Below are 25103 nucleotides of genomic sequence, written 5' to 3'. Positions count from 1 at the left end.
GCTCTGCAACCGTCTTCGATTCCATCCATTAGCCACTCGTAGGGAGCTATTTGACTAAGTGCATTGTTTTAAGATTTAAAAAGTAAAGAATATTTTATATTTTTATGTACGTTTCTTTGCAAAGCTATATTTAATTATAATTTTCTTTAAAAGTATATTCATATAATTGAAGAATATTTTGTATGTACCGGTACATCCACCACATATTTTATTTCACCGAGTATTTTTTTATTATTTTATTTTTAATTGTAGCCCTTATATCGTGGCTAGCGATTCGGAATGTAATTGTGATATTAAAAATGCATTTAGAGAAGTCTACGGTTTTTACTGGCTTATCGAATAAACGATACGGATGGACCATAGACCATCACTGACGCGCAATTGACTGATTGCCCCTGGATGTCGGCTTCTTTCAGAAACACAGCTTCCCTATAGTCAAATGTCACGGCACGCCCCTGGATTGAGAGCCTTAATTTCAAGAGGAAAAACCAAAACAAAAAGGATTGGGAAGACATCACGAACTTCACTGGCCAATAAAATGAAAAGAATCCGATTCGGATTCCCCATCAACAAGACTAAATTACACTGGAATTCATTCGAAAGTTAAAAATACGGCAATCTAATAACAAAATTTATTGCTTTATTATTAATATTTAATCTTAAATCCACAAATTTTATTGATACGATTTAAAATTATAGAAATTTTTAAGAAACGAAAATTTCGTGTCCATCCACATAATTTTTTTTTTCGTTATATTTCTCGGTAAAATCTCAAAATTTTAATTTATTAATTTTTTTCAGACCAATAAAATATAGATGCAATAAAAACAATTTATATTTACGAAGTTTTATAAATTTATATTAATATAGAAAACATGATTTGTGTTGTCTTGTCGTTGGGCCTAAGTTGCACAGACTAATGCGCCCCGTGGTGGTAAAACATAATTTAATAGACCAATGAAATGACGCCAACGTGCACGATCGCCGGTTGATGTCGAACCATGATCGTCTGTTACGCGAAGATGAGTTTAATTCTTGTAATTTTTATATTTGTGATCGTTTCTTTATCTAATTGTGCAGAAAATGCGGGCCTGGTCAACTCTAAAGTCGAAAGGAGCGTCGATATCACTTCTCAATTAGTTAAAGTAGTTACTAAAATAAATTTGGAAAATGATGGAAAGTCTGCGGTTAATAATTTTGTTTACTGCTTAGAAGAGACTCAAATGAAATCTAAATTGGCCATCTTATTAGCAAATGTAAATTAATATGCATTATTTCTTTACGGATTTATTTAATCTCGCTTATTATATTTAATTAAAAAAACGATTATTTAAAAACAGATGCAAGATGATGGGAGAGTGACTTTGAAGGTGGAAGAAGTTAATGTCCCCAATCAAAGGTATAATGTTTTTTAATGAGAAATCATAATGTATACAAATAAAATTCAGTACATATTATTTATAAATATGTATACAATTCTATGCAATATTTTTTTTATTTCAAAGTTTGTTTGGTAAGGAAACTTGGAGGAATGATTAAATAGTGAGGTTGCGGCTGAAGTTTTTATCTCTAAAACGTGTAAGCAGTGCTCAACATTTACATTTTGGAGATGAAAACTTTGTTTGCAACCTTGCTAATTATCGATTTGTTGAGCTGAGGCGTGAGCATGTTACAAAAGTGTATATGGTCCACCCAGTGTTAATTAATCAATCTGTTAGGGCAGATCTGAGGTACGGTGACGTGAGGTAGATTTTTGGCTTGCTGTGTCGACCCTTGCACTGTAATTTGAGAACTGATGTATATGCATTAGATTGCCTGTAAAGACTGTTTAAGATAGTGGTGGTAGTAATGCTAGGTAGCATACTGGGCAGCAATTATCTTCCATCGATTTTGATTCGTGGGTGAGGCTTTGGCATTCTCGCAATTCATATCAAGCACCTTCAAATCTTGAAGAAAACGTCTGTGCCAAGTATTCCTGGGGTGTCCTCGTGGTCGTTTGGCACCAGAGGGAACCCATTTTGTGGCTGTCTTGGGAATCCTATTGTTCTCCATATGAAAAGTCATTTTCCAACCAATGAAATGATTGCTTCATGAGTTTTTAAAGTGACGTTCAAATTTTCACATTGATGCTTGACTGTTTAAGATGCTTACCTGAATTCCAAAATTAGCAGACATTTTTACTTCATTAAACAAATACATTTTTAGTAATGATATTGTTTATTATATTAGCTTAATATTCCTGGATTGCTATTTTGGGCGTGGCCCCTTGTCAGTCTGATGAGGGGCTATGCCCAAAATGCATATATGATAGAAAGATTGGCAGTAAAATACTTCTCAAACAGTAACTATCTTAGTCCTTGTATGATTAGTTCCTAATAGCAAATTCACAGTTAATGAATATGGCTATTTATTAGTGCTGCAATGAATAGTATATTCAGCCTCAGGCCGAATATCGAATATTCAGCTATGCTCCTGGCTGAATATTCGATATTCGAATATACTATGCCGAATAGTTTGTCCAAATATTCGGCAATGAATATACTATTCATTGCCGAATATTTGGACAAACTATTCGGCTTGATTAACGCACGTATGAAAATTGGTGCACAAACTGCATTATAGCGAGGATCGCACATCCTGCTCTCTATTGGCCCACTGTCACTATGCCTATCACATTAATTCTTGACAGTTGTAGCAGACAGACGTGAGCGTCATGGCAGTATGTGATAAGTGATGATATCACTTATGTAAATACATATGTAAATGTATTTACATAAGTGTATATAAACATATGTAAATAACAGAAAAAGAATAGAGAAAGACTGCAAAGTGAAAATGTGAAAATAAATATGAAATTGAGTTGATAACTTAATCAAACAAGTCAAGGCAGCTTATTGGCATGAAATTTGCAGCTTTCAATGCCAAATAATTGTTCTCATAGAGTTTGGAAAGCTAAATGCTTGTAATTAAAGTCACTTAGTATGCATGGGCGACAGCCTGGGGCCATTCAGGCTACAAGCTGTCTGGAACTTCAGTTATGATAAATAATTTTGTACAATGAAACAAAAAAGTTAATTTAATTTTCAAGTTTGTAATAAGGGATGATTTCATAAAAACGCTGTACAGATCATTAATTATTATTATTTTCACATTTTATGACCTAAGTTTCGATCTAGTGTGCCCACACAGTAAAAATTTTCATACAAATTTTTTACCCTTTTCACTCCTTTAGGGTTGAATTTTGTAAAATCTTTTCTTAGCATGCCTAAACTTTACAAAAGGAACACAACCTCAAATTTTTAAGTTTCTAGCACCAGTAGTTTTGGCTCTGTGTTAATTATCCTATCAGGACTTGTTCTTTTATATACAAGTATATAGATGACTAAATTACATAATAAGTAGGTAGTTTTCATTTAATTTGTTACTTTCTTTTGATCTCTTAAAAAAATAACTTAATTATATTACTTTTCCTTTGATCTTTTACATAAATAAGCAAAAAATTGTACTTTCTTGAACTTGAAATGTATGTTCAGCATTAATAAAAGTTACCAAAATGATTAATTTACTGTGTTTTTGTTATTTCTTACTTTTTTGTTTAGGTATTCAGTATTTGGCTGAATAGTAACCGAATATTCGTTGCATCATTACTATTTATCATTGAAGATTATATTATTCTTTTCATTATTTTATATATTATTGATGTCTTTTATAAATGGATGAAAATGTTGGTAAATTTTTCTTAATTTCGAGTGTGCTGGTGTTGGTGTGTTGTGCATATGTATATTATTGATATAAATAAACAATAATAATATTTTCAATCAATAAATCAATTCAGTCGGTCAATGTTTTCTATACAGTTAACAATTTGAATGTTAATAATTCTACAGCACTATGGAATACGATACATATATGAGTATTTCATACTAGGAAAGGATAAATTTTGCTGAACACACCCATTATAGGTAATCAGTGAAGATAAACAGTAAAGACCCCAGATAATATCTAATTAGAGATGATGAGGAATTGTCATATGCTTTTGTATAATACCATCCAGAGTTTAATGACTAGCTAGTCTTGAGCTAGTCATTAAACTGGATTAAAGGAGAGAGAGTTAATGAAAAGAAAGACATCTGACTGTAAAATGAAGCCAACTTGAGAAAACAGCAATCTGTGGAAATTGGGACTAGTAATGTTGGAAAACATGGAAAACAACAAAATGGAATATTATTTAATTCATTATTTCATAGTTCTCTAGAGTAATTTTTGAAAATAGATTATATGGAATCCTGGTTTCTAAATTTATATAGCTTCTGTGAAATAAAAATCAACTTCATTTTTTTTTTTTAAATTCTAATACTATGTGTTATTTCTCTGACTTCCTCCTTTATATTTACAAACAATTTCTAGGTGCCAAAGTTTCTGGCCCAGCTATGTTTTAGATGTTATAGGTATAAACAATGATTTCTTTTTTTTTGGTATAGTCTTGCAGTTCAATACACTTATTACATCTTGGAATTAGCATGTCAATACCCTTAAAAAATTGTTCCGTTTTTTTTTCTGAATTTTTCTTAACTTGCTTTTTGCGCTTTTTCTTTGTTTTTAATTTTTTTTCTTTGAGGTTTTTTTTTGAGTTTTGGAAACAAATGATACAGGTCTGCGCTGTAGGGTGGATGGTCATGTTCCTTGAACCCACATTCCTTCACAGCAACCATATGCACTGGTACATTTACCTGCAAGAGGTAAACACCCTTACTTAGTTGTCTGTGCCTTTTAAAGGAATTATAGTTTATGCAGGTGACATTTCCCATTTACTGTTGTGCTCCTCTCATTGAAGTTTATCAGTAGGATTTCTACCAAATCCATTTTCAATGCTCTCTTGGCCCAAATGAAACTTTTTAGCATATTCCTTTATGGTGGAAAACAAAGGGAAAGCTTCATCATACACACCATCTAAGCCAGGAGTGGCCAACATTTTTTGCCCCTGGACCAAATTGGAAAGAAAACTTTTTCACGGGCCAAACCAGAGGCTGCCCTAGGAGGATTTTGAGGTGGTGCGAGATCTCATTGCGGTGTCACTCTGTAGAGACTAAATTGTACATAGAGATTACAGATACATTTTTCACACTATCATGCATTATCAACATTCTACTCTGTGCTTAAGACATTGGTAATGAGCATTAACTCTTTTTTTTTTTTTTTTTTTAATGGTGTGAGAATTCTTCGTTGAGCTATTCCAACTTGAGTAGCTGATATTGAAAAATTAATTGCAGGCCGCATAAATTCATTAGACAGGCCGGATCCGGCCCGCAGGCCATATGTTGGCCATGCCTGATCTAAGCACTGTTTAATAACACTGGGAGTAAGGCATTTCTTAGTGAGAAATTTAATGACTGTTTGGTACTCATTTTTCAACATGATGCAAATTAATGCAACAAGTCTAATTAAAATGAATGTTTCCAAGCAACTTATGCAAATTGGTGTGAAAAACTGTTTTATTAGTTTTATTAGTCCACATACAGATGACACTATCTGATACTATCGTTATTTTATTCCTATCATGTCTAAAATATAGTTAGACCAGAAACTTTTGGTGTCTACCATGGATATCCTTCACTGATTTTGATGAATTTTAACACAAAGATAATGTTTGATGTGATAATACAATCCACCAAACCATTTCATTTTATGGGCCATAACAAGTGAGTTAGTGAGGTTTAAAAATTAAGGTATTCATCTGTGTAGTCCACTGCCATTGGCTTGTTTGTAGTGGCTCTTCTATATCACAGATAACCTTTTTGGTGTTTAACTGTTTTACAATTTAAATTTTTTATTCTCTTGAGTGATGAATATTTATAAGTAAATGTGTGTTTGATACATTTTCCTGCTTGAGAGTTTAAGAGTAGATGTTTTTGTATTTGGAAAATAAGGAAATTGGACATGAGAGGGCATTTTTTGAAGAATGGTGATTCATCTGCTTGTAGTTGGGAAACTCAAAGAAAACAAAAGCAGATGATGATAGGAAATTTTTGTTATTAAAGTTAAGTCAGTACAGAAACTCAAATTGAGTCTGATCTAACATTGCTAATTTAAATTTCAAGTCTAGCAGTATGTGATTTTATCATTATAAGGGTCACTATAACATTGATGGTTGGAAAATAACATGACTGGTAAGCAAAACAGCATGCACCACCATTTTGCTAACTAGCTGTGCCAGGTAAAATGAACAAGTCTCTATCTAAATGAATTATTTTTGGAAAGACAAATAGTTTCAAATATAAAGAAGAGTTTCTTTGTGACAGATTGGGGCAGACCATGAATCCGAGTATGGATTCATGTACAAAATTCTTTGGTGAAGCTCCCAATACACCAAAAATTACTTAAAAATCATACCAAAAAACTGTGTTTCTCTGGTACAGACTCTAGACACCACCTTTAATTGGCAGTTAAAAACACCTTGCCAGAGAAATTCTTACGGTCCTTGAGATTTTCCTTAATGACAAAGGGGTGCACAAGGATGATAATTGGAACATATGCAAAGGTGTTATCAAGTTGCATTCTCTCTGGTGCTTTCAATTATCTGTTGACATTTTCAAATCTATGATTGTTACTCATGATAGTTTCTGGGCTTTGACTGGTAGTGAAATACTCCTTAGAGTCAAGAAATGTAAATGCACATTTATGTTTGTGATGCTATAGATTGTGATCAAAATAGATTTATAAAATTCATCCACTGTTGCTTATATGTGCACCATTTATGGATTGAAAGCCACTATTTCTGCACTGCTTCTCCCTTTTTTGAGTAAAGGATAGTAATATTAATATAATTGGCAAAAATAATTACTATTGAGAATATACTAGAATCTACTGTCCTGATTGGGATAATAAATAAAAATAAGTTCACCTCATGAGATGACTTCTTTGATTTACTTGTTATATTTCATTTCCCAAGTTTCATTAAAATATTGATGTATTTTTAAGGATATTGATATAATTATTAATAGACTAATGTGAAAACTGTTTATGATACATTAAAATTTAACTACTGTTGATATTAAATTACTCTCTCCAAATAACAGTTGTGTTGGTATTTTAATGAGTTATACAATATCACTCATTAAAAACATGCCATTGACCTGCTCTTGCTGCTTCTCTCATCTCAGGCAGATCAGCACCCATGTGACTGAACTGCTGTATTGTCTGCCATGAGTAGTATAAAGATTAATACTATGAGCATGCTAGGAAATGATAACTCAGTTTATATGCATATTCAACAGTTCAGAGTTTGGTGGGAGAAACTCAGTGCTTTGATTGGACCAGCTAGCTACCTTTTACTTTCTAAACTAAATAATGGAATTCCATTTCATCTTTAGTTATGATTGCAGAAAGAAAGCATCATTCGTAGCAAAATCTCATCAGTGGCAGTATACAGCTAGAAGGAGCATATACAGATATCCCTTGTACAACCTGGTTTTGCTCTAACATGGTTTGAAAAATGGGGATATCCCCTATACAACACAACTTCTGGCTTTGCTATACACAATCTTCTGTACAAAATTTCACAATTTTTAAGTGTAAACTTTGTTATTCTATATATATATTTTTTATTCAAATTGTTGCCTCAAATTTACCCATAGATTTTAGAATAATGAAATTTTCAAATTATTTTGTTTTTTTCATCAAGCTTACTTTAATGAAAACTGATAGTGCAATTTTTTTTCCTTGTCCTATTAACCAGGTGTTGTTGCTTTCAGACTTTAGCCCTTAAGACTGTCAATTTTCTTTTTATAGATTAATCTTCGTATTTAGTAAAGTTTATTTAAACATTTTTAAGAAAGCATTGTTAAACTTTTTTTAACTGTAGTTATTACTTATGAATGATCATTTCATTTGTAAAAATGACAAACGAAATACAGTGGTATTTTGGTATTTGAACACAAATTCTGGAAAAAAGTTTCTCACTACTCAACTGAACAAATGTGACCTGCTAGAACAAATTTTCAATTAATAACATATTTTTATTTCATTATCCATAAAAAACTTTTATGATAAAAATAGAAATTATGAAAATATTGCTGATATTTCTGATCAAGATCAACAAAAAAGCTAAGATGATGACAATATTTTGTAAAAGGAAAATGCCCTCATTTAACTAAAATTAACATTAAATATTAATGCATAATACAGTACTTTTAATTGTGATCGTTAGTTAATTTCTGATTGCTTTAATAAACATATTTCTCTTAATAACGAAAAAGAATAGTATACATTTGCTAACTTCTTGAATGTAACTGTATGTTTTGCATTAGTCCTTTGTTTTGTATAGCATGGATTTGCATAACATGGCACTTTTTTGGAATATAACTACCATGTTATATGAGGGATATTTGTATTTGGTTCTCCATAAGAATCCTGGATATGCTCTGGCTGAAATTTTCACCCTCTTCAGATTGCCATGCAGTGTGATAAGTATGGTCCCACAGATATGTTGATAAAATTGCAATTTATTCCAATTATTTGCTTCTCCTGCTTAAATCTTCATGCAGTGCTGGTCTTCAAGCAACTGATTCATGGTTTTGGTTGATGGTCATCATTAGAGCACAATTCATGTCCTTCACTAAATTATACACCAGCATATACAAGGCATGTTCCAAAAGTAAGATACAATAATTTTTTATTCATTTTTATCATAGCTTTTTCATGGCATATGCTAGGGTCATCTGTATGGAAATGAGTTTGATATGTTTTATGTTCCAAATATTTAAAAATGGCAGTTTCTTGCTACATGAAAATACAGTTACTTTCTGTAATTTGGTTTCTCCATCCTAAACAATTATCACTGTGGAAATACATAAATATATTTGTTGAAATTTATGAAAAAAACTATAATATCACAAAACAGTTCTTAGTGTGGTGTTCTCAATTTGAAGATGAATGCACAAGTTTGTAAGAAAGAAGTGGAGGCCAAAAATATCAAACAGATCAAACCAGCAAGTTGCATGAAAGAAAAGTTAGGCTGATTGAAAGTTAAAAATAAGGAAGTTTGTTGACGTCCTAGAAATCCCAAAGTAACAGTTCATAAAATTGTTCATAAAACATAATTGACATATTAGGATTCTGTAAAAAATAAGTTATTACAGTTTAAAACATCACAAATCCTAAAATTTTGTAATTATTTGTAAATATGTTTCCTAATATTTTTAAGATACACATTTATTTGTATCTTAAAATATTATGGCTACATATTGGACATAATACTTTGAAAAAATATAAAAACTATTGAAAAGTTTTTGAACAAAATATTGAACTTTTATATAAATATAGTAAAAGTGTTTTATGAAAAAACAGTCAAATCATTCCCTATGAAGCCCTTTTTGTATGCAGATAGCTTACAGTGAAAATTTTAGTTGATCAAGAGTAAAAATAACTGTTAGTTGCAAACATGTGTATAAAATATTTTTTTTAAGTTTTAAAAGCTAAAAAAATTCTTGGTAATTGACTTTTGGAAATTTGTCAAGATTCTGATGAATTGGGTTTCAGGAATTCTTATACCAGAAACCCTAAAACAGACATGACAGTTTACAGACTAAATAACAGATTCACACAAAAATACCCACATCTCACTGTTACAGAGGAAGAAGTGTTGATCAGAAAAGAACAATTATAAATAAGTTTATTCCACAAACAATGCTTGAACATATCAAACAACAAGTTTTGCAGATAGATACATCAAAACGTCACACAGATGATCCCTCACTCACTGACAGTACCTTAGCATAAGTCACTCATAAAAATTTACACAATATAACATGCACTAATGACAATATAAGAACAATAATTAAAACCTGTGAGACACTATAGACACAGAATTAATTTTGACATACTCATAAGTTTATTTTGAAACACTCACTAAATATACATTTTTAGATTCCACACAGACCATGAATATTGAAAATATACACATTGAAACAAATGGGGAACTCTACACTAAATATGCATCTACTGTATTACCAAAACACATTCAACTAGAATTAACACTTCTGGGCATATATACATTAATCTATTCTGGTTAGAGATTGCATTACCAGTAAACAGTTTACCAGTAATTGTATAAAAAAAAAATACCTCAGTAAATATACTGAAAATTGGTAAAAATAGATAATGTATAATAATTTTTGAAGTCAAACATTTATTTGTATACACTTCCATGTATATTTTTATATATTAAAGACATAGAAGTAATCAATTTATTTATTTGAACTGAAAAAGTAGTTTGTCATTTATCTTTTAAATTATTACTTTACAGTTCTTTAAAATTTTTTAAAGTATCATATTACTGCACTCTGCTGACAGTTTGGCAATTTGTTTCTTAACCCATAATACCCATAGTTTAATAGCAATTTTAGTTGACCAAACAAAAAATATTTAAAGTTGAGTGCTCACACTAGTTACTATTTAATCACATAAACTAAAAAATTGCAGCTTGGTCTTTCTTTAGGCAATGAAACTACTGCTTTTTAAAATAGAAGAAAGGAAATTTAATTATAGTGTACTCACTAAGGTCAGCACAGTGAACAAGATATGAGTTAACCTGGATTGGAGGGTCTATGTCAGATGGAAGGAGATAAGTGGGAGTTGACACATGGATCTGATCTCTCTCAGTTGTTATGTTTCTTAGACAATATAAAAACATCTTAAAAATATATCTCATAAATAATTTTATTATTTTCCTTTTTTAAAATATGGGATCCATGTGTCAATCCCCACATAACTCCTTTCACCCCTTTTATTGGATGTAGACCTTCCTGCTCAGACTGGCTCATGTCTACTCTTTTGCCATGCTGACTATAGTGATTGTGTAGTTTTTGTTCACCAATGAGGCAGCAACTAAACAATTATTATGTGCTAATATTTGTATAGAGTCAAAATTTAAAAGTTACTGGTAATTTATTAGTAAATTGGTAATGTTTTGAAAATGTACTGTTTTACTGGTAAGAAAAATGTCAGTAAATTTGCAACCTGTAATTCTGCTGCAATCACTGTTATTACATAACATGGCCTTAAATGACAGTCACAGTTAGAGACAATTAAAACACAGACAGATCATAAATCTGCTTAGCAAAGAAGACTAGAAACATAAATATGTAACATTAGATAACTATTCGGGCTGATATAATATACTAAAAACAACATACTTTTTTCATTAAGTTTAATGTTTTACAAAAATATTCAAGGGTATTAAAACACACACACACACCATGAACAACACAATATGCATGTACAGGAATACTTTGACACTCTCAAACAAAAACTAGCAGCCAAGTTGCAAAGAATGAAACAATATAAAACCTATACCTTTTGAAAAGAACAAAATAAATTATTCACAAACAATATGGCACTTTTCTACAGATGACTAAATACCAAACCCACCATGCAATCATAGCATTATGGTATGCTAACAGAAAAACAACTTGGATATTGTTGGTTTATGTTTTGGTCCAATTCAATCATACAGAAATGAAGCAACCTGGATCAGAGGAAGAAAAACTATGCATAAAACACCAATTATTCCTCATGTTGAAATAAACATACAGGATATCCAAAATGCAATTCAAACAACATACATCTGGTGCAGACAACATTCACAATGTCTGGTACAAAAAATTTATATCTCTGCACTAGGAACTAGCCAAACATTTTATGCACATAGTAAACAATCCATAAGACATGCCAAAATTTCTTGCATAAGATTTCACATACATGAAACCAAAGACACTACACAATGCAGACCAATCAATTGCCTTCCTACACACTACAAAATACACCATCACATAGATCAACACATCTTTCTCATAGAGTAGTGTTTTTCAGCCAGGGGCCATTTGGTCTGGACCACAGAACATTTTAAGAAAGTTACAGGCCAAAATTCAACTTTTGAGGAGCCAAAGCAAACTAGGGTGGCCACAGTCAGAATAAAATATTAAAATTTATCAAAATGATTAAACTTCAATAAGTTAATCTTAGAGAAACATATGTAAATTATTAAAATATTATGCTTAAACAAATTATGAAAGTAAACTTGATAAAAAAATTTTAAACCTAAAATGTTTTGTTATTGGCCCATAATTTGTTTTTGTAAATGAAGACATGTCAAATCTTGCACTTGTATGTAATGCATGCCACTTTTTTTTTTTTTGAAAGATGATTACTTCTAATTTTTAGGCTTATTGCATGTGGATGTTTAGAATGCATATACTTGAAGCTCAAGATACATATGAACAAAATAAAAAAAATTCTGGATAGGAAGTGAAATGGCAAATAAATTTCCACAGCTTTGGAAGAGGGCCAGTTTGTATTTTATTCAATTTCCCTTGTCAAAGGGAAGTGCAATAAAATATGCTCTCAGAAACTTGATACTTTGGAAATTAAAAATACTTGGAAGAAACTAAATAAAAATAGGTTGCCCCCTATAAAGGAAGATGTATTATGTATAATTATTTTTAGAATTTGTAATGTTTTCAGCCATTTCTTGAACTGAATAATAAGAAAACATTTAATTTTGATTACTATACACAAGACATTCCATTATTATGATTTCTATATTTGGTTTGATTTGAGTTCAAATGGGCCATCTCAATGGCCCATTCAAAGAGTTTTCTGTTCTATATGCAAATAAGATAACTGGCATAGGTATTTTAGGCAAAAATAAGCTTCTATTATGAGTTTGGACAAAGAATATAAGTTATAAATTGAATATCACATGCAATAACATGCCTAATTGGGAATAGTGAAGTGACATGAAGCAATTTTCTCAATGACACAGCAACAGCCATATTGACTGCTGTATTAAGTAAAATTTCTTTTAACATTTTTGTTTTTTATTTTATATCATCTTTAAAGTAAAATTTTTGTGTGTTTAGAAAAATGTACCTGATTTTTAAAAATTATTTTCACTTTATTTAATTAGGGATACTCAAATCAGAAACTTCAAAATTCATTTGAAAAATCCATTACAACCAGGAAAGGCAGTTTCTGTAGAAGTTGAACATGTGTTAACACAAAGTTTGATTCCATATCCTTCTCATATAACTCAATCTGAAAAACAACTTGTACTATATCATGGAAATCACTATTTTTATTCTCCTTATCCAACAAGGATTCAAACAACAACTGTTACATTAGCATCTACTGCAATTGAATCCTACAGCAAGTTAAAACCAGTTTCACATACAGATAACATGATCACATATGGACCATATGAAAATGTTGCTCCATTTTCTTTGGTTAGTATTTTTTTTTCTTAATTTATTGATTTTATTGAGATTTTAATAATAAATTTTAAATAAATATTTATTTTGTTTAGAATAAAATGACAGTTCATTATGAAAATAATAATCCTTTCTTAACTGTAACAAATTTGGAACGTTCAATTGAAGTATCTCACTGGGGTGTTATTTCTGTTGAAGAAGTTGTGGACATTAAACATTCTGGTTCAGTCTTAAAAGGACCTTTTTCACGTTATGAGTATCAACGAGATCAGAGTGGTTTTTCATCAGTACGGAATTTCAAAGTAAGAAATAATTACATAATTAAGTATATACAATTGAACATGTCTATCTCAAATCTTGTGGGAATGAGAAAAAATACAACAGAGATTGGTTTTGAATATAGAGGTTCCTACAAAGTAAACAGTAATGAGTTTGATCAGAGGTATGTATTGTATTTTATTAATACAACAGCAAGTACAGTATTTATACTATGATATTAGGTATAAATAAAATTACTTTACATTTTTGACATATCTTAACAGAAATAGTTTATCAATAGTTTCTCATGCTTGACTTTATTTAATCAGTAAGACACAAGCCAAACTTGTAGCCAATAAAAGAAAAGCAACATTAATTGCAACTATGTGTGATATTGCAAGAGATGTTTCTCATCTTCAATTTGTTATCAAAATGTAGTTGCTGAGCTTTTAATTTATAATTGACACTTCAGTCCATAATTTGAGATATAAAGATTTTGGGAGAAACTTATTTGAGATAAACATGGAAAATATATTGAATTTAGACTGAAAATGTAGGGGAAAAATAAATTTAGAGATTTTTCAGATAGACAGGTTCAACTGTATATAATGCTTTTCAATTGCAAATTAACTTCAATGATTTAAAAATCATAAAATTTCAAAAATGTTTTCTTAACTTTTTTTTAATTTAATAACATATTGTCACTTTAATAATTGAATATTGTCATTATCTCATAGCATAATTTATAATTAGGACATTGGAAATATCTGTAAAACATTCATAAAAAGACAGTAATTATATGATAAATGAAAGATATTCATAGAAACATAACCAAACTATTGCCTTAAATGATTGGGCATAAAATGAATATCTTTCATTTTATGCCTGATTATTTAAGGTACAAAGTTTATCAAAAACAATAAATCGGCATTCAAAAATGTTAATTTTAAAATTTTTTGAAAGTTTATTAATAAGTTGTTATAATGCTACTCTTTTATATACAAGGTAGTCTATTTTAATCAATCTAATGAAATCACTTGAAAAATATGCATCCTAAGAAAGAAAGAAATTAAACCTCATCAACTTCATTTTCTTAAAATAGAACCATTTAAGAAAATGAGCATTGCATTCTGTTTTTCACCGATTGTAGTGCCATCTATGATGAAACCAATAGTCCCATCTTGTGTTTCCCTCGAAGTTAACATTTTTGATTTAATGATTTTTTTTCATAGGATGCATATTTTTTGAGTTATTTCACTAGATTGATTAAAATGGACTACCTTGTATAAAGTGGTTGCTATTTTAATGAATTTTATTTTCTAATTCTAACATGTTCAACTGAATTTTAACTTTACTTTTTACAAATATAGTAGAACCTCGAAAACTCGGCCTAATGTGGACCGAAGGGTGGCTGAGTTTGTGAAAATGCCGGGTTATCGGGAATGGGGTTAAAAAAAATAAGTACGAGTGTTTCCTCAGAAAATACTGTACTGTACTTGTATGTATTGTTTACTTGAGAATATAACAGAGAATAAACTGCCCAAATACCCTTAAACAAAGGAAAAGTATGTCCTTTATGAAGGCATAGAGCCTTTACTACATGAAAATGAAAATTAATGAATACACTGTGTACAGTAATTTACCTGATAAGACAGACCTCAGAAAAATACTTTATGAGAGCTTTTATACTTTTATAAAGCTGTCTATAATGAAAATTAATTAACTAAGGATTTTTTGCCCTGCCAGAGTGTGACTGAGTTATCCGGAGTGCCGGGTTATCGAGAGCCGAGTTTTCGAGGTTCTACTGTATTGGAAACATTAAATAATTTACAAAAAATATATTTCTTGGTAGACTATACATACTTGATGAGTCTTTTTCATTCGGTCCTTTCACATGCTGTTGAGGTAATAACGATTCCACGGTGGAGTCGACCTTTTATTGTAGGCTACTTGTCCGCCAATATTATAGTCTACCAAGAAATATACTTTTTGTAAATCTAAATTCGTCTTGGCAATTAAAACATTAAATAAATTATCAAAACAAATCTAAACTATTTGTATTTGGAAATTTTCATTTAATTTAGATTAGCATCTTGCATGTACTATTTTGCTAGTGTAAATTTATTTTCTTTTAATATTTTTACATGATATTTTCAAACAGTGAGAATTTAATTCTTTTGCATTGATTGAAACTGACAATGATTTTTTCGTTTTCAAATAATTAATCAATGTTTATTAATTATTAAAAATAATAATATAATTTACAGTATATTTTTATTGAATAATTTTGAAATATAATTGCATACTTTAGAAAAGTTAATGTAGATTTTGATAATTTTTTAAATTTTTTTAAAATTTAAATTCTTTCAACATCTTTTAATTCACAATAATTAATGTAAACAAAATGTCATTATCAAAGTTTGAATTATTTCAAAACTTCAGTATACATTTAAATTTAAAAAAAATTGTTTAATGGATTTATTACAATGTAGAAAAATTTCATATTTACATTTTATTGTATATGCTGTGTTAAGATATGCTTGGGCAGGCAGAATGGAAAAAAAAGTTTTTTTTCCATTCTGCATTATATGTTGTGGACATCCACATGTGGGTGGGTGGATGAAGTGAATTTGTCATGAGGAAATCTGTCTCATTTTCAAAGAGGCACCATTTCTGCTTGCTTGTTTCAAATCCACAAGGTCGCTAACCCAGGTAACTAGCTGTTAAAACCTTGTAGCACTTCATTAACAGAAATAATTTTTTTGAGGGTGAGCAGCCTATTTCTTTTACAATTTATAACTTGAATTTCTCTTATGGTGCAAAACTTTGTAGAATTATATAATTTGCAGTATCCTTTTTTAATGATAGGCAACTCACTAACTGCTAATTCTTTGTGGTTGTTATTCATACTGAGAAAACATGCTTCATCTGAATACTTTTGCTTTCTTTTGCTCTAAACTCTACTTGATTCACTACTATAATTCCACTCCTTCAGTCCATCTCTCAAAGTACATTTATGTTAATCCTGTGGGAGATCCTACCTTACCTCAACATACAAGGTGTAGGGTAGGATCTCTCAAACCTCACTGTTTATTCTGAACTTGTGAAATGATGGGCATTGCAACTATAGTTTTTTATTATTATTTCTGTAATATGCCTTCTTTCTAATGATGTAAAATACTTGTGAATTGACAAAAAGGCACATGTTATGTTTATTTTTCATAACTTGATCCAAAAATGTAAAAAATAAACATGTCAAATTTCATTTTGATGTGAAATAAGTTGAGTTTTGTAGATTGACATTGGATTTATAATTGAAGAGGGATATGTTGTCTTTAAAGAAATGAAGTTTTCCTACCCTAACCTCAAATGGGAGATTAGCAATAGTCAGCACTGACCCTCCACCCCATCTAAATGTAAACAAACTGACTGAAGCTATATTACACTCTAAACCAAAGCTTCCATTCAACATGTGAATCCTTCAAATGACAACATTTTTTTCTTTTTTTTTTTATTTGGAAGAATATTTTATTTAACATATAACAGCCATTTTTGGCTAGAACTGATTATTTTAATTTTTTTTTTCTGTGAGATTAGTTCATGAGGTTATCAAAAATCACTTTTGCTTTAAATGTTACAGAAAATATCAAAAATTTTGTTGTGAATGTTTCTTATAAGAAATGAAGCAATAAAAAAAAATATGCAAGAATCTTCAAAAATTTGGCAAGCAATTATATGATTGATTATTAAGTTATTAGCTTTATATCTTAAAAAAATTATGGAAATTTTATTGAATACATGCATTTGTCACAAGGTATTGCTAACACTGTTACGAAATAACTTAGAATTGTAACATTTTTGTTCATTATCAAAATTAATTTTTTGGTTTTTCTGCAATGCAGTACTCCCAATTAAAATTAATTAGAAATAGACATGCATTGTCACTTTGTATTTTTATCATATAGTGATAGAGATATAAGAGAATGGATGCAAAATATAAAATAAATTTATTATGAAAATACCATTATTTAACTTATTGTTGTAGAGCATTGTGCTCATTCAAATATTGGTATATGATTTCATAATGTTTTAACTTTACATTTTAATTAAAAATTGAGAAATTAAATGAATTATATGGAAATTTTTAAAAATAGATTGACATAAATGTAGATTCATAACTGCAAGCCATGCTTGTGACAGTCACTTGCTTTTGCAAATGCTAATGCCTACAAGTATTTCCTGTAACAGGTACTGTACATGATTGTTTGCATGGGATCTAACAAAGTACTTTTATTTCAGGAAATATTTATACAAAGAAACATACTGGTATGTTGATGGCGAAGCAATCTTTTCAAAATTTTAAAACATTTTTGTCAATCAAAAAGAGGCTTGAAGATGGTTGTCTAGAGATAGATGTTCTCACATGAATTGTGGAGAATTAAATCAACAATCTTGTCATATCTTTTCATTTATTAATTAATTTAGAATAAAAATACATAATACAGTTGACCCTCGCCCATAACACGGGTTCCTATAGTTCGGATTCCTATATCATGGCGAAAAAATTGCGACAGTATTCGTACAAATATGCTAAAAAAAATTCCTATAATTCGGTAAAATGTCATCGCTGACTTGTGTCACGACAGGATTGGTCAAATCTAGACCAATAGTGGATATTGTACAACCGTTGAGTTTAAACGAGCAGGGGACCTACTAAAAACAATTTATTATTTAATGGCCATAAAAATTATATTTATATTAATGATGTCTCCAAAGTTCAGTGAATTTTTTGCAAAAAAAAATAATTTATCAGAAAGCACGCAAGTGCCATTCGATGACAAGCTCCACAACGAAAACAAGTTTAAGCAATGGCATCGTCGAACGGTGCACACTCGGTAAGTAATCTTACGATTTTTTGTTTACAGCAGAGTTTATATGGATTATTCCCAAAAAATTATACGTATTTTGGAATGGTGAGTCAAATTAGTCTAGAATCGATTAATTTTATGGAAGAAACCTTTCAAACAGCCATAGTCCGTAAACTGCATATGTGCCGGGCTGTGATTGGCCAGACTCGTAGAAAATTGATTCATAAAAACTGGAACGTATCTACCGTGTTATAGGGGGTCGACTGTATATTTCTTTTAACTTGATAATTTTTAATTATTGATCTTTTGAATATAATTAATATTTTCTTATTGGATTATATATTTAGACCATTCTTCCTGCTTCTGCTGTCGATGTTTATTATAGAGATGAAATTGGGAATATCTCAACAAGCCATTTAAGAGTTATGGAAGATTCTGTGGAAGTTGAATTGAGACCACGATTTCCCTTGTTTGGTGGCTGGAAAACTCACTATGTTTTAGGATATTATGTTCCAACATATGAATATCTGTATAATTCAGGTCTGTATTAAAATATTGTAGTGTATAATTAATATAATATTGTTCTAGCAATCATTTATTTATGTACAATTTGAAAGTAACAAATAGATAACAATCCATTAAAATGGAAAAATGTAATATGTACATAAATTAATACTCCAAACAAGAAAATTTTTTTCTAAAAGCTAAAGAAGAAAAAATTGTGGCAACCCATTTTGTAAATGTAGAGTTTTGAATGAATTATCATCATTCACTGGTTTGATTTAGTTTAAAACATTTTAAAACATAAAATTGTTCATTTATATTACAGGAAATTTTTAACATTTTTTTAAAGGCAATATTATGTTTGGTTAAGAGAGAATTCATTAAATTTGCATAAAATAAGTTTAAAATAAAAACTTATAAATATGTTATAAATATACATATGAACTTATAAGTTATAATTATAACATTTTTTTAAATAAAATTCTTTTTCCTAATTCTTTTCAAATAAGAAAAATCCTAATTTTATTTTTCTTTAATATTTAAATATTAATGAGATTGAAATTATTCAGTAGTTTGTTATAAACAAATGAAACTTAATAGTAAAACAGTAAATCTTTTTTTCCATTAGATATTTTTACTTTTATTAATAAATAATGTAATTTTTGCTCTGAAATTATATTCTAAGAGGAAACTTCACAATTATATTTTAGGTGATCAATATGTTTTGAAAATGAGATTTGTTGATCATATTTTCGATGATAGTGTTATTGATGAAGCTAAATTAAACGTTATTCTTCCTGAAGGAAGCAGGTTAGTCTTAATTTGTTTTATTTAATTACCTGCAAATATAATTACTATAACAACTCATATTTTTGATTTTCATTAGAGACATCCAAGTTAAATTACCATATCCTGCAAAACGTGGTGCAGATCAGCTTCATTATACCTATTTGGATACTGTTGGACGACCAGTTGTGGTCTTCTCTAAACAAAATTTAGTAGAACAACATATACAAGATTTTGAAGTAATAATACTAATACAATTTGTTTTTAATACTGTTTTTTAAATAATTTAAATATATTTTGTGTTTTTAGATTTATTACAAATATCAAAAAATACTGATGCTTCAAGAACCTTTACTCGTTGTGATTGCATTATATTTACTTTTCTTATTGGTCATCATTTATGTAAGATTGGATTTCACAATTACAAGGGTAATGTATCTAAATTTATTATTATTTATTGATTTATATTATGTATTTAATGTTGAAAATACTGAATAATTTCACACAGAATTAACCAATAATGGATAATATTATTTTATTTGTTAGACATTTGTTATATATATTCATCAATAATTCAAAATTATTAGCCTTTAGTTTTAGTAATTTATGTAAAACAACTTTTATTTATTTAACATATAGATCTCAAAAATCAGATTAAAAACAGTTCCACAAAAATATTCTTACATGTATTTAACATCTTGACATTGTTTTTGCAGTTTGCAATAACATTTTTTATTTAAAATTTCTTTCTAAACTACAACACTTGTTAACAGATAAGAGTTGTTAGTGAATATTGCATAAAATTTTCTGTTGTTTTCAGATATCCATTAATCTTTCTTTCAAAAAAGAAAAAAACTCTCATATCACATTTATTTTTAATATCTTTCCCATGTTAGATACCATTTCAGGTTAGATGACAATTTCCAGATTGAATTAAGTAATTTTCATTCCCTACAATAGTGATAATAACATTAGAAAAATTTTATTAATCTTTATATACTTTTAAGTTATGAAATGACTTAAGAATAATGCTATTGAATTTTCTCTCAATCTTTCACATTAATGTATCTTTTAATCATTTCTTATTGATGTGTGATGTATTACAGTTTAAAGGTGCATACAGAGTTGAGTGCTCATGGTTTGAACATGCATACATTTATGCTTGCTCTACATGTGCATGCACAGGTCTTTTTGCTGATACCATGTATTAAATTCCAAACATTTGTCATTACTCCATTTCATACCTCCAATTATCTGAACAGTACAGTTAACTAACTCTGACAGTAGCAGATGTGTGCAATAATAGTGTGCAAATGATTTCTTTTGAGTGATGGTGAAAAACCAGCAACAGCTATTTCATGTGTGTGCATATGTTGAGATGATGTCCATATCTGCATATTTGTGCATGTTCATGCCTGTATACACAGGTTTACACACAGTCAAATTTCATATTGATCATGTGTGTTTATATTATGGATAAGATCGAAGACGCTTAAAAATGAGCTGTTATTTTGGTCTCTCCACGGACTCAAGTTAAAACATGTCCTAATATTAATGTTTAAAACTTAAATATGACAAATTCCTGAATTGAAATGTTTAAAGTATTGATACGTATAGTAGTAATTTTGATATATCTTAGAATTCAAATTCAAATATTATGTTTTTGTTTCAATAATGAGTGCCATCTGGAATTTATATAAGATATAAAAAATAAATTTCTGACCTAACTCACAATAGATATCAATTAAAATTAAATAATAATATAAAATTAATTTTATTATATTAGTATGCATAATGTTTGTTTTTTATACATATTTATATACAGGGACAAAAAGAGAACTTATCTTTCCAGCACTGATTAGATTATGTTCTGGACTGCAGTGGATGCAAATATTATGCCACCATGACATGCACTCATTCTGCTACTAGCACAACATGCAAAGGATGCCACATAGCAATTTGAGTTATGCAACATGTTAAATTTACTGCATGATGAACATTAACTTCTTTAGTAAATCTTCTGAACTGACAAGGTACTATTTTTTCAGAGAGTTGTATATAACTGTCGTAATATGAACTACAGGGCAGTGTGTGTTCCACAATGCATGTGATATATGGAACACCAAAATGTGTTTAGGATAAATATCTGGTATGGAATTTGGTGTGAGCAACTTCTTGGTCCTGTATGCATTGATGGCATCCTAGATAGTGACTGATATCAGAATATCCTAAACACAACAGTGGATAAATGATTTGATGACTTGCCATTAGTGCAACTACAGCAACTTTATTTATTACCAGCACAATGGCCTGCCACCTTGTTCTCAGACAGATGTGCATCAGTGGCTTAGAGTGGTTTGGCAATTATTGGACAGAATGTGACTGTTCTATGGCCACCACATTACTCAAACTTTATTTTTCTTGATATTTCTCCTGTGGCCCTAAATGCTTTGGGATATGATATGTATCCTGCAGCACCACAGGAACTGGAGATACACAAGGCCTGCAAAGGTGCTACCAGGAAGGAGGTCTATTCTAAGTTGTAATGCCAAGCTAATGAATGCAACAAAAACCAGTTTTTATCAGAATTACATGATTGGCATTTAGTCAGGCATGAAAATGCTATTCTCTGATGTATGTTTTGTTTTCATTTCCAATAGCCATGTGCAATAAGTATGTTCCTCTTATCAGTCACTTGAGCTACTGTTAGGAATGTAATGAAAGTAAAAAGAACATACTATCCTTACACCTAAAGCTGCCATTACTTTGCAAGTTAATATTCTCTCTCTAATTGATCACAATGCCATGAATCTCGGTTTCTGTTTAAAGATAATGTTTTTCAGCTAAATAATATCTGTTTTAAAGAATGCTATTGTCTTCCAAAGTCATTAGTGTTGTATTTATGTAATGAATTATTAATACAAGATAAGCATCATTGTCAGATTAGTTAATTTAGATTCTTCTATATTGTGGATGATGATTGACTGCTAGATAATCAATATATGCATCATATATACTGTATATATTCATAAATTCCTTAAAAGATTTATTTACAACATAATGTAAAAACTACTAAATATTTAGAAAATAAACAGCTGATTAAATTGAATTCCTATAATTTTGTTTGCTCTCCATTAACTGAATGCTTGATAGCCATCACACATAAGATGACATGCACAGATAAAATGATAATAGTATTCTGCATTTAAGAGAATGCATGGCCATAAAAAAATTAGTATGATAGTAATCAGTTCAAAAAGACAATGTAAAATTAGAGTTGAAAAACTCAACTTTAGATCTAACTCAAAGTCAGATAACAACTGGACTCTCTTCTATTCAGATAAAAATATAACTGTGTGGTTTTGCAACTAAAGCATTAATCACCTTTGAGGGAAAATGTTTGAATTGAAATAACAGAAGTTCTAATATAGTTAATTGGGGCATCCTGCCCCTCAGGTTTCCATATCTGGTTGCATCTTTCATCTATCTAATTCTGTTCTCAAGATAAAGGAAATACAGATGGACAGATGACAGTGAGAATTTATAGGTCTACAATTTTTTCAAATTGCAGCCCAATTAGTTGTGTGTTTTAATAGAAGAGATAAATATGAATGTAATTGCATAAGCATCAATAACTGATTTTAAACTAAACTGTCAATCTTCTCAAGTAAGAGTTAACTGAATTTATTTGGCATTCACAAAATCAAATTTCTTGCAAACTCTAGATTTAATCAGAATTAAAGTTAAATGTTATAGAATATTGCTGTTAGAGATTGATAGCTGAATGATAATACAACAAGGGGTGTTCAAAAAGTATCGGACCTTTGGTTGGCAAAAATACATTTATTGATTTTGAGGTACAAAACCATAATCCCCTTCAAAGTAGTCTCCTTGGTAATGTATACACTTCTCCCAGCGCTCCTGCCACTGCTGGAACACATCTTTTGGAATGGCCATCAGCCAGTCTGTCGCATTTCGCATGATGTCTTCTCTTGACTAAAATCGGGTTCGTTTTAGTGGCATTTTCAGTTTGGGAAATAGCCAAAAGTCACACGGAGCCACGTCGGGAGAGTACAGATCATCATAAACCACAGGAATGTTGTGTTTGGTGACGAAAGTCCGAATCAGATGCGCAGAATGGGCGGGTACGTTATCATGATGGAGCTGCCAAATTTTGGTTGACCACAGATCCGATCGTTTATGTCGCACAGCATCACAAAGACGACAAAGGACCTCCTAGTAGTACTCCTTTGCGATGGTTTGGCCTTGTGGTGCATACTCAGGATACACCACCCCACGGGAGTCGAAAAAACTGTCAACATGACCTTGGCATTGCTTGCTGCGGACGGTCCTGCCACGTTTTTTTTGGCCTCGAGGATCATCCCCGAAAGTCTGCTGAATCTTGTGAATGGTTTCCGCTTGGGTATTGCCAAGATTTTGGAAAAAATTTTATACAATATCACTGCTCACATTGTTCAGTCATTTTCCAACTTGTGGAATCTGATGAGCACTCACTACATGTCCTCACTCATAGGCCAACTGCCAGCAACTGACACTTCCTGCAGGCGGGAAAAAATTCATGACTATGCATGACTGTCCCCTCCATAACTCCACTGAAAGAGACCTCCTGTGCATCATTGGTTTACATGGGAAAAATAAAGGTCCGATACTTTTTGAACACCCCTCGTATATGCACTTAATTTAAATATTATAATGAAATTAATTAAAATTTAGAAAAATTTAATTCTCAAATTGTTTTCTACTTAGGATCCACAGAAAGAGAGCAAATTACGTGTATCCGGTCTGATCGAATGTATTCAGAATCATCATGAAAAGCGTGCAGATATCTATTCAAAGTATGACAATGCCTTGAACAAATACAAATCCAATAAAGACACTGCTTCCTATCAAGCAGGAGTCAAAAACATTAATGCTGAACATAAGAATGAGACCCAGGCCATTGCAGATCTTTTGCAAAAACTTAAACAGGAAGGATCGGAATCTATAGATAAGGTAATGTACGCATAAACAAACGAAGAAAAGGGTTTCGGTATTTAACTAATAAATAAATTTTGCTTTAATATTTAGATTGTGGAGCTGCAACGACTAGATAAAAGCTTGAAAGACCAATTTAACCAACAGATGATGTTGGTTGAAAAGCTCATTTCGGGAAAAATGGGAAAGCAACAGTATGTGGATGCAGAGTCACTGATTTTGAAGAAGAAAGAAGAGATTGCTGAAAAAATACAAAATGTTTTGGCATCTCTTTAATTACTCTGAGTATCACTTTTATTTTTAACATCATTCCATTTATTTGTAATTGCATACATTGTGTATGTTTTTGATGGATTGGTAATAGAATGTACTGTATTCATCAGAATCATTAAACATTTGTTCTTATGAATAAATTGTTAACAAATAA

General features: G+C 30.3%; 1 protein-coding gene across 1 annotated transcript; it reads left to right on the top strand.

The window, feature by feature from the left end:
- The first annotated feature begins 941 nt into the window (after positions 1-941).
- Positions 942-25103, top strand: LOC111633285 (dolichyl-diphosphooligosaccharide--protein glycosyltransferase subunit 1-like). The gene is made up of 10 exons (XM_023377822.1): positions 942-1256; positions 1341-1399; positions 12965-13280; positions 13361-13567; positions 18739-18931; positions 19606-19705; positions 19782-19920; positions 19991-20110; positions 24449-24694; positions 24770-25103. Exons 1-10 carry the CDS (start codon positions 1002-1004, stop codon positions 24950-24952), a joined length of 1818 nt encoding a protein of 605 aa, XP_023233590.1. The 5' UTR covers positions 942-1001; the 3' UTR covers positions 24953-25103.

This window comes from Centruroides sculpturatus, unplaced genomic scaffold (genome assembly GCF_000671375.1).
Source record: "Centruroides sculpturatus isolate CEXI.00-Female unplaced genomic scaffold, Cexi_2.0 scaffold579, whole genome shotgun sequence".
In the NCBI taxonomy this organism is placed as follows: Eukaryota; Metazoa; Arthropoda; class Arachnida; order Scorpiones; family Buthidae; genus Centruroides; species Centruroides sculpturatus.
This window is presented reverse-complemented; position numbering and strand designations above follow the sequence as displayed.